Source organism: Pteronotus mesoamericanus, unplaced genomic scaffold (genome assembly GCF_021234165.1).
Source record: "Pteronotus mesoamericanus isolate MK-2021 breed Mesoamerican mustached bat unplaced genomic scaffold, CSHL_Meso_final contig_116, whole genome shotgun sequence".
Lineage (NCBI taxonomy): Eukaryota > Metazoa > Chordata > Mammalia > Chiroptera > Mormoopidae > Pteronotus > Pteronotus mesoamericanus.
The window spans coordinates 32,547,405-32,558,946 of NW_026555027.1; the positions used below are offsets into that span (position 1 = coordinate 32,547,405).

Sequence of the window (11,542 nt, forward strand, 5' to 3'; positions counted from 1 at the left end):
CCTATGGCTTATAGAAGACTTTCTGCTCTTATCTGCCAGTCACCAGACCTGAAAACGCCATTAGGCATAAAAGTGCCCCCTGGTCTTGACTTGTTTAGGAAAGACTAGTCCATCTCACAAATTTACTTCTTTTGACCTTCTTTGCATCTACAACTCTCTGGTGGTTTTAAGAAAAAAAAAATACTATATATTAAAGTATTCATTTTTCCTAGTGTTTTCTCAGTGTTTGTGGTAAGACCAACAATCTTTTGCACACTCATACTTCCTACCTGGAAATAGAATCAAGATAGACATTTTTTAAAACTGAAATTAGATATTTTTTCGTATTAGTCAACCTGTTAGAATAAAGAGGAATCTACACTTTAATCCTTCTCCCAACACAGAACACAAAAACCTGCATTTTATGTTGTGCCATAATGTCAAGCACTGAATTTAATCAACTAAATTTTAATTTTGTCTCTCTTAAAGATACCAGATCTGGTGGCAGGTAAATTCTGATTTTTTCCTTTCATAATATTTCAGCTTTTGAGTATTTGAATTTTCCATCGAAATAATGTCAAATGGACAGTCCTCTACAGCAGAACAGTCCTGTACAACACATCAGAAATATGACCCACAGCAAATCTCTGATAGAACATTTTTCATGGATGCTTCTAATCAGAACCTGGCTACCATTCCATCGGAGATCTTGGAATTACAAGAATTAGAAGAAGTGCATCTGGAAAACAACGAGATTGCAGAAATTCCTCCGAATATTCAGTGTTTAAAGAATGTCAAAATTCTCTACCTGAACAAGAACAAGCTGAGCAAGCTGTGCCCCCAGCTGACAAAGCTGGACAACCTGGAGGACCTGGACCTGAGCGACAACCCCCTCCTCCCCTCCTCCCTTCTGGTGGTCAGCTCCCTGCGCGCGCTGCGCCAGCTCCGCCTCTACCGCACGCACTTGAGGGAAGTCCCCATCAAAATCTGTAAACTCCTCCACCACCTCGAGCTGCTCGGACTGTCCGGAAACTACCTGAAATCTCTGCCCATGGAAATCGTGAACCAGACCAAACTGAGGGAGATCTACCTGAAGCAAAACCAACTTGAAGCTTTCCCGCTGGAGCTCTGTGTCCTCTACAACCTGGAGATCATTGACCTGGATGAGAACAGATTAACGGCCATTCCCGAAGAGATTGGGAACCTGACCAGTCTGCAGAAGTTCTACGTGGCTCATAACAGCCTATACGCTCTACCCGAGTCTCTGTGCCGGTGTAGCAAACTGTCGGTGCTGGATTTATCCCACAATCGGCTCCACTTCATCCCACACACCCTGGAGGAGCTTTCGGAGATGACCGAGATTGGGTTGAGCGGGAACCCCCTGGAGAAGGTGCCGCGCCTCGTCTGCAGGTGGACCTCGCTGCACCTGCTCTACCTGAGCAACATCGGCCTGCATGTGCTGCGGCGCTCCTTCTGGCGTCTGGTCAACCTGCGCTTCTTGGATCTCAGTCAGAATCATCTGGAAAGCTGTCCGTCGCAGATCTGTACACTGAAGAAACTGGAGATCCTGGCGCTGGATGATAATAAAATACAGCAGGTACGGATTCCTGGCCTGGCTGTCACTATCCTCACATTAAGGGCCCTTCGTGCCCTAAGTTGGTGTGATTCTGTGTCTGGACAAATTCTAACTGACTGTAGGGGCAAAAAATCAGGGTTAACAAATATATCCAAAAAGACCATCATTTATATTGCTTCCCTCAAATCACAATATTAATTATAAATAGTAGCTAATGTTTATAATATGTATGACGGTCACTGGGCAAAGTGTTTTATGTGGATTATGTCATTTAATCCTCACAAGGATTTTTGATGTGGGTAATATTATCCTCAATGATATTTGAGGAAAATGAGGCATACGGAGCATAACTAACTTGCCAAGGCCACACACCTATAAGCATTAGAGACAGGGTTCCCACCCAGAGCTTCTGGGCTCCAGGGTCTATAGTCTTAACAAAGACCGCTTCCTAACAGGATTTCCTTAAACAGCAGATTTTTCTGACATATACAGTCTTAGGCCTTAATGGTCCATTAATAAGAAAATGCAAATAAGAGCTTCATCCCTAGGGAAACTTTCTCCCCTATGTGCAGGGTGCGATGTTCAGAAATGTTCATCATAGCATTGTTGATAATCATGAAGTAATGGAAGACAATCTAAATGTCAGTCAGTAGAGGAATGAACAAGTAAATTGTAGTATATGTGTTCATAAAATGCAATACTATACAATAATTTAAGTAAACTGGAGCTAGAGTTGCCAATGTGGATAAATCTCAAAAGTGTAAAGTTTATTTAAAAGTAAAACACCAAACTGCAGAACCCTATCATGCCACTTAAAAATATTTAATCGCACAAAAATACACATACACATCTGACCAAATACAGGTCTGGCTGCCTGCCACAACGAAAGCCAAACTCGTGAGACATGCTGGTGAGAAGGAAAGTGGTTTGTTCAGATGCCAGCAATCTGAGAAGATGGGGGACTCTTGTCTCAAAAACCCATCTTAACATGTCAGTGCAGGCAGAGGTTTTTATAAGGAGGGAGAGGGGAAGCAGAACAAAGAGATCGAGGGAGGGGGTTGAAAAGTTCTCTATGTGCAGACCAGCACAATCTATTCTCATAAGCACCTAGAAATGGGCCAAGTGATGGCCTGGTGTGTGGGTCATCCTGGTTTTACGTTAGGAGATTAGCAAATCTCCTGGAGCTGGAATGCCTGAAGGTCAGAGTCTTTATCTTTTGAAGTTAGCTCCTAGGATTCTTTTACAGACATTCTATTTATCTACAAATTACATATTAGTCAGAGTCAGCATTTACAGAAACAATTTGCCAAAAGAATGGTGGAGTGGGTTACAATTCCCCACTGTTATAAAAAATAGGGGACATTTATTGAAGAAGATACAAGAACCATTGTATATAGGACAATAACATCCCAGTCCCCTTCAAAGTAGGCACCTTGGGACCATAGTTCTCCCAGTCGCCATCAGCTGCCCTGTCATATTTTCCTGAATCTCACAGATGGCCTGAAATCTCTTCCCTTTCAAAAATGGCTTTAGTTTTGGGAAAAGCCAGAAGTCACAGGGCACCAAATCTGGGCTGTAGGCTCTGTAACCTGGGTGATTTGATGTTCCGCCAAAAAACTCTGTATGAGACGTGATGCGTGAGTGGGTACATTGTCGTGATGAAGCTGCCAGTCACCAGTTGCCCATAGCTGTGGCCTTCTGAATCATGTGAATAGTTTCCATGGAGGGATGTTCAAGCCTAACATAAAATTTGATGTCATTTTGGATGTAATAGCCACAAAGTACACATGGTCATTCAATGGCATCTACTGCCCCCACTGACTAGCACAGTGAAGTCATCCTTGTTCATGCATGTGCATTCCAGTCCACTCTCCTTTGCTGCCAGGTTACATGGATCACACAAACCATTCTCATCATATTAATAATGGCTGGATTTTTCCCAGACAGACCTTGTATAGCTAGGCTTTTTTTCCCCTACAAGAAAATCAGCATCTCTAATATAACCAGTAGGTGAGTATGTCACACATTTTAAGAATGAGGCTTTTGCATGTGATTCCAGAGGACCAGAAAGACCTATGGTTGGGCATAATAGTGACACTGATTTTGGCTTAAAGAAAAGAAGAAAATCGATGATTAGAGGTTTTCATCCAAGATGATAAGCTTTTCATTCCAGGAAATGGTGTTTTAACTATGGACTGGAAGGTTAGCTATGAAGTTTAGTCAATCACCATATTAGAAGGTTAGAACAGAGGGCCTTCCAACCCTGAAATTCTGGGAGCCTGTGAGATGTCCACCTAAAACCCGCACAGGGCACACAAACCTTGGTGTTCCCTGGAGGGAAGAAAAAGGACAAGATACAATAGTCTTCACCGTTTGCTGTTAACTGAGAGTTCAGCAGAAGTTTCAGAGTTGCTGAGTTACAGCCATAAAAAGAGTGAAATCTTACTACTTATGACAGCATGGATGGACCTAGAAGTTATCATGCTAAGTGAAATAAGTCAGACAGAGAAAGACAAATACCATATTATTTCATTATATGTGGAATCTAAAGAGCAAAATACATGGACCAACAAAATAGAAATGGACTCATAGATACAGAGATCAGACTGGTGATTGCCAGAAGGGAATGGGGTCAGGGGACTGGGTTAGAAGGATAAAGGGATTAAGAAGTACAAATTGGTAGTTACAGAATAGTCATGGGGATATAAAGTACAGAATAGCAAATATATTAAATAATATTATAATAACTATGTACAGTGACAGATGATTACTTGAAATATTGGGGAGACCACTCCGTAACATATACGATTGTCTAACCACTAGGCTGTACACCTGAAACTAATATATAATAATATTGAATGTAAAAAAACACAGAAGTGTAGTTGCAGCTACAGGGCTGCTGAATGCCACCATGCAATTTTGCACGCTTGGACTTGTGCAGTGCACAGCCTATATATGGCAGCACTGTCTAGGCACTCTTTTTCTTTATAAAAAGAAAATAGTGCTTGTAAAAAATGCTGAGTTAAAGCCTTTTAGTGTGAGAGATAATGTCACTAAATTTATCAGTTCTAATAATTATGAATGTTATAATTGTAATATTACACTAATAACTTTAGTCCTTTTTCTTTCAGTAGTGTCAAGCATTTGCTACACTGCTATTCAAAAATTTGCAATAAAGGTTAAAAATTGCCCCAGTGTAAAGCAGTGCATAAAAGTGAAGAACAGAGAAACTCAGGGGAAAAGTAGAACTCCAGACTTTAGATCTACAATTATAAACACTATATATGCAAACATATGTGCAAACTTGTCATTGGTAAGAATTGCTAAATTGCTCTTTTGTTGTTGTTGTTTAAAAATCTGCCTCAAAACTAAAAGTCCAATTTATTTTCTTACTGTTAAAAAAAATCTTGGCCTGAAATTCATCTTTTTTGAATATTTCTAGCTACCTTCAGATTTTGGCTCACTTTCAAAGTTGAAGATGCTTGGATTAACTGGGAATCAGTACCTTTCATTTCCAGAAGAAATCTTTTCTTTAGAGTCTTTAGAGAAATTATTCATTGGGCAAGATCAGGGAGTCAAGCTCACCTATGTGCCAGATCACATTGGGAAACTACAGGTAAGCATCCCCAAATGAGCAGTTAAAGAAATATATGCCTACTGATTCCTTAAGTTGGCTGATACTGAGAAAATATGGTGGTGTACCCACAGGCAATGTCTGAAATCAACCATAGGAGATTTCTAGCTCCAAGCAAGCAGTCATTTTTATACTTTGGGCTTCCATTTTCTTCCTGAACAACCCCCAGATTTATACCCTAAGAATATTTTATTGAGATTGCTATTGGGTGTGTTATGTCATATTTCTTTCCATTGTGTGGATTGTCATGTTTTATTTGTGTAAATTGAGTGATACTACTTTTCACTTTTACATAATTTGCCCCTGAAAGTCATACTATTTTGAAGTTAAAGTATCATACAGGTGACATGGCTGGGAGGGGGCAAGAAGACCTCACAGCCTACGTGGTGGAAGGCAAATTATGATCTATTTCACTGTTGCACCGGATTCACTGAAGATTGGTCCACGGCACACTGCCAAATCCTAGCTAAGCAACAAGAGAACTTCCTTCAAAGTAGCCATACCAGTTTGTTTCTATCTATGTACATACTTTAAAGAATTGTTATGTTTTTCATGCTCCTGGTACTTCACTCTTAATACTGATAAAGTAGCTGTGGGCCACACATTATCCCCAGTCATTAAACTGAACAATGGTAGATTTAACACAGATGCTTGTCACCTGTGACACAGGGTTCCTATTCCTAATTCTCCATTCCTCTGCTCTGTGTTCATAGAACTCCGTTCATCATCTTGCACCTTGTAATTTCATGCCACACTCTCCGAAATCTTAGGGTGAAATACAAACAAATTTTTGCCCAGTAAATTTGAAAGTAGTTAACTTATTAACTGTACATTTGGCTACCTCCACGTGGGCAATGTTGGATTGGTATTTGAGCAAATTACACTTCTGAGGCTAATTATCTTCTGAGTTAATTAGCTATTGAAAGGGAGCAAATGATGTGTATAGTTAAATAATCCAAATTATTTTCCCATTAAGTTCTCAAGAAATAAACACTAGATTCCTATGTTCTCTTTTCCCTACATAAATGGGAACCACATATAATGGCTCAACTCAAAAATAACTTTATTTTTTGATGATGGTCCTTTAAATGTTTTTTCCCTTTATTGTAATGCATAATAGCCCTCACTGAGAGAACATGGGAACTCACAAGTGATTCTAGTTCTTACATCATTTTTCAATGTAAGGATCATTATGGTATACTGTCATATTATTTCAGAATCTTAAAGAGCTGTATATAGAGAACAACCACCTGGAATACTTGCCAGTAGCCTTGGGGTCAATGCCTAAACTGGAAATTCTCGATTGCCGCAACAATCTGCTTAAGCAACTTCCAGATGCCATCTGCCAAGCCCAAGGTGAATAACCTTAGTAGGTCCACAGCCTAGCAGAGTTTGAGGCCAGCATTTCCCACAATGAAGCCTTCTTTGCTTTAGTGTTTAGAGCGCTTGGACATCCTTGCATGGCTCACTTGGGATGTGGGAAAGGTCAGGTGCCTGACTAGTACAGCTAAGAGCTTCACAAATGCAGATTACTTATTGGGAATTGAAAATAAATAAAAATAAATAGCAACCGCTAAGAAAATTAATACTCATCCATATAGTCATTATACCACCAACAGTAATTTACTGAATATCTACAGAATTGGGAGTTGGGGTGCTACAGTAAATTCACACTAGGTCACTAAGTCACATGAAGAAAAGGAAAAGTATTGAATCAGAGTGGGGAAATCGGCAAGGGGGGTTTTGGAGCTACATGATTGACATGAAAAGTCATATATGATTCATATTTAAACACTCAAACATTCTCCACTAGGCTAACCCATGATTTGTACACCTATTAATCCATTCATTCATTTAACAAGCTTGTGCTGAGCACCTACTGGGGCCAGATTCTTTAAAAAGATTTCACCAGAATTTGCTGAATCTTCAGGTTTATAGACATGTTTTCGAACTATGACTATTCTTCTTTAATGAAAGGAGGATGAAGAAATATGAGTGGAAGCTGTTACCTACCCACACGATACTCAAAGGTTAGAGGCTGTGGTAGGGATGCAGTCCTCCTTAGCAATTCCCCTGACCATACATTGTCATCCTGTCCAGGTCCCTGAAGGAATGGAACATTCTCAGAATATTTTAGTGTTTACTATTTTCCTGTCTCTAACATTTACACTAGCTCCCACTACTTGGAGTTGTTTTAATGCCGAGAGCTTGGGTTTGCTTTGTTAGATCCGATGTCTTTTGTGACATGCCACAGTAGGGAACAAACATTTCTAAGTGACTGGACTAAAGAATTCACATTTTAATCTTGCCTGTTTTTTAAGATAAATCTATCATTTAAAAAAAATTGTTTCAGCTTTGAAAGAATTACTGCTTGATGACAACCTGCTCACACAACTTCCAGAGGATTTAGATTGTCTCGTGAATCTGAAGGTGTTGACGCTGCTGGACAATCCGATGGAAGAACCCCCAGTGGAAGTGTGCATCCAAGGCAAAGAGGCCGTATTCACATACCTGAAGGAGAAAAGAGAGATGAAAATATTCGCAACAAAGGTAAGATGAGCAAAATGTCTAGATAATACATTCATAGTTGCTTCGGAGAGGGGTTAGTGTTAAACACATTACAGATTATGCGATGAGGCTGCGCTTGACCCATCTATGCCTTGCCTTTGAGGGTAGAGACTCATTTCCTTTCCCAGGGCTAAGCAAGAGAATTTTGAATATCACCCTAGCGTTTTTGTTGTTTATGTTCCTTATCTCCTTGTTCGATAAGAAGCCAAAAATCAGACAAAGGAACCAAAATTTCAAATCCTAAAATGACCTAAAATTCTTAGACTATTCACGGGAGTGAAAAGCTGATATTAACAAAGTCAGTAAGATAAGTCTGAAAAAATCAGAAATGAAAGCGTTCATGAGCAGAGGTCTGCTCTGTCACTAACTAGGCTGAAAGAGCCCTGTCACTCTCTTCCTTACCCGCCAAGCTCATGGAGACAGAGGATACCCAGAGAGACCAGGACTGTGTCCACTTCAGTCAATATTTAATATTCTTCATTCAACTGATTCAAGTCTTCACCTTCTCACACCCCCACTTCCACACCTGCTCCCTTAAAATATACCTTCCGCTCAGCAGTCAGACTGATGTTGTCAAAACATGGGTTGATCAGTCTTTCTCTATTGAAATTGACCATTTTCCATTTTTCCTGAAGTTAAACTCATATAATATAAACTACCAAAACCACATAATTTTAATAAATCAAATTAATGCTTGAGCTACAACATAAAAGAAAAAGAAAAGTAATTTGTATTAAAATATTAATGAAAGTATTTATTTTAATATGTATACACTCAGGAATGACTGAACAGGAAGAATAAAGATAACACTTTTTAGACACTTTCTAAAAGAATTTTTGAAAAGCCATATACCTCTTTCACATTTTAAAATTGGTATTTAATTATTTTTTCACCAGTAAGTTTAAATCATTGAAAGGATTTCCTTTCTAGTGAATTTTAAATATTGACATTTTCAGACAGAGCTCTTAGATCAATATTTTGAGTGTATCCAATGGAATCTAAATATCATTTTGATTTGATATATCAGTCAACATCAATTTACAAAATATTTGAACAAGCTCTTAGTTTACAGGCAGGAATTTTGTCATATTCTTTTCTTCTTGAACATGTATTTTCACTCCATTTCCCCCTCAGAAGAGATCTGAATGTTTTGTGTGTGTGTGTGTGTATTTGTCTTAAGGGTTAGCTTAAAATAAAATATACACTTTATTAGTCATATATAATTTTAAGTCATTTATATATAACCTTTCAAACTTCTAGGCAACAAGAACATTTATATAAATTAAATTTTAAAATTAAATTTTTTTCTGTGACCATAGTGTTTTTAATGTTCTGGATTACTATATTTTATTAGTCATATTATAATTATTAGTAGTATACAATTGACCAAAACAATATAACACCTCTTACAAATTTTGATGCTTAATTATTTGACCTGGAGGATTTTTGTGAAATACAGGCACAAATGAGAGAAACCTTCACACATGCTAGAATGAGACAGGGCTTGGCATCAGTTCTATGCCTGTTTTTCATTTTACAGATGAAGTGCTGAGAAGCCTTCTTCATATAAATAAGTTGATAAGAATGGGAGAAGTTTTTCTGGCCTACATTTTGTTTTAAATGGCAATGCATTGCACAGCTCTTGAACTTTCCACAGATTTATGCTCCCCAAAATCGGATGGCAGGCTCTTAGCAAGCAAGTCACTGGTTTACCTTCAATTTCTTGAAGGCAAAGAGTTGGAAGACAAAAGGATTGGTTATCTTGTCCTTAGGGCCAACATTGATAGTACTGTTTTGAATTGTCCCTCTTTTTGGGATGCCTCTTTTTGGAGTCCAGGGCAACATGCCCTAGTCAGATGCAGGTGAAGGAGAGGCGTGCCAGAGGGCCGGCTGTGAATGGGGAGTGGGGAGTGGAGAGTCAGCAGAGCCGGCAAGCGTACCCTTGGGAAGTCTGGGTGGACCGGGGTATGTGCCACACAATTGAAGACGACTGATGTTCAGACAACAAAAGCCCTGTAAATTTTCAGAACGCCTCTAGAGGGCAATACTGTTCCCCTGAACAATCACCACCCTGATTTGCTGCTTCCACTCCCCATCTCTGCCATTTTTACTTGAGCCACAAACAGGATCCTTGGTATGTTTCCAATGTCCAGGCATGCTCCTGTCTCAGGGTCTTACCACTGGCTCCTCCTGCCCAGAGACACTTCCCCCAGATATGGACAATGCTCTGCCCTCATTTAGGTGGGTCTCTGCTCACATATCCTCATACCTGCCCTTAATCCACCTTGCATAAAACAGCATACCCCCACTGAACTTACTCATTCCACAAATATTTATTGAGCTTCCTCTTTGTGCCAAGCACTATTCCAGGGACTGGAAATACAATAGTGAACTAAACACAATTATTGCTGTCCTTATATTGCTTAAAGCCTAGTGTGATGGGAATAAAAACATGAAATATAAAAACATAAAGTTATATACTGAGTTAGAAAGTGTAAGGTGGTATTGGAAAAACGTTCAAGCTGAGGGGAACTGAGATTGCCGGAAGTTGTGTGTGTATGTGTTTATGGGATTTTAATTAATTAATTTTTAGAGAGAGGGAAAGAGCAGAGGAGAAACATGGATGTGTGAGAGAAACATCAATCAGTTGCCCCTCACATGCCCTTAACTGGGGGCCTGGCCCACAACCCAGGCACATTCCCTGACTGGGGATCAAACCAGCAACCTTTTTGTTTACAGGCCAGCTCTCAGTCCACTGAGCCACACCAGCCAGGGCATGCGATTTTAATTTACATAGGATGGTCCGGGTAGGCCTCATTGGGAAAATGACTGCCTTAGCTCAGGTTACCATAAGAACAGACCATAGACTGGGTGGTTTAAACAATAGAAATTGATTTTCTCGCAGTTCTGGGTGCTAAAGGCTCAAAGAGTCTTACTACTAGGGGAGGGATGTCCCTGGGTAGGTGGGAGGGAATAGGATCAAGCAAGGGAACAAGGGAGGGAGGGCTGTAGTTCGGTAGGGGCACAGGAAGTCTAATCACAAGATGAAGGCAAGGTAGAGACACCCCCCCCATTCCCCTTTCTGTGCACTGTCATCTACAGCGCACTTAACACATTCATGCATTTATTCTCTATTGTCTCTTCCCCTCACTAGAATGTGAGCTCTGCAAAGTCAGTGACATTGGTATTTAACTGCTGTTTCCCCAAGGTTTATTTAGGACAGTGCTTAGTGCATAAAAGCACTAAAAACTTTTTTAAAAAAAATTTGTGGATGACTGGCCAATTGAGAAAAGAGAGAAAATAAGGTTTAGAGTTATAATCACATTCCATTTTCCACATCTTTAAGACCACATGTCAGAACATAGAGATGTAACCTTCCCCGGTTCATAGCAATACCAGCCAATGCTGTTCGGATTGATTTCGTTTTCAGATTCAGGCATGGTGGCGTGGAATGTTGGTACGGAAAGGACTGGGGAAACTTGATGAACTGTTAAAATTACGGAAGAAAGGAAAGAATTCTCCAAAAGATAAGAAAGGAAAGAAGGATGCAAAAGGAAAACCTGTAAAGGAAAAGAAGAAATAACTTTGTATATTAGCAACTTGTGGTAATGAACCCTGATGGATTAAGGCAGCAAAATCTATAGGAATTAGATGCCTACCACACTAAAATTATTCATAGAATTATGGTCATGTATAAAAATAAAGATTCTTACTTGTACTGAACTATTTGTGATAAAATGGTATGAAGCCTGGGAATTGCTTCCTAATAATAATCAGGGAGAGGT

General features: G+C 39.6%; 1 protein-coding gene across 1 annotated transcript; it reads left to right on the forward strand.

Moving 5' to 3' along the window:
* The first annotated feature begins 553 nt into the window (after positions 1-553).
* On the forward strand, positions 554-11,340 carry LRRIQ4 (leucine rich repeats and IQ motif containing 4). The gene is made up of 5 exons (XM_054575668.1): positions 554-1,576; positions 4,998-5,171; positions 6,407-6,545; positions 7,543-7,739; positions 11,188-11,340. Exons 1-5 carry the CDS (start codon positions 554-556, stop codon positions 11,338-11,340), a joined length of 1,686 nt encoding a protein of 561 aa, XP_054431643.1.
* Positions 11,341-11,542: the final 202 nt, after the last annotated feature.

Coding starts and splice junctions, on each gene's coding strand:
- LRRIQ4 (XM_054575668.1), top strand. CDS start 554: ATGTCAAATGGACAGTCCTCTACAGCAGAACAGTCCTGTACAACACAT. Junction 1,577..4,997: donor ATGATAATAAAATACAGCAG/GTACGGATTCCT, acceptor GAATATTTCTAG/CTACCTTCAGATTTTGGCTC. Junction 7,740..11,187: donor TGAAAATATTCGCAACAAAG/GTAAGATGAGCA, acceptor TTTCGTTTTCAG/ATTCAGGCATGGTGGCGTGG.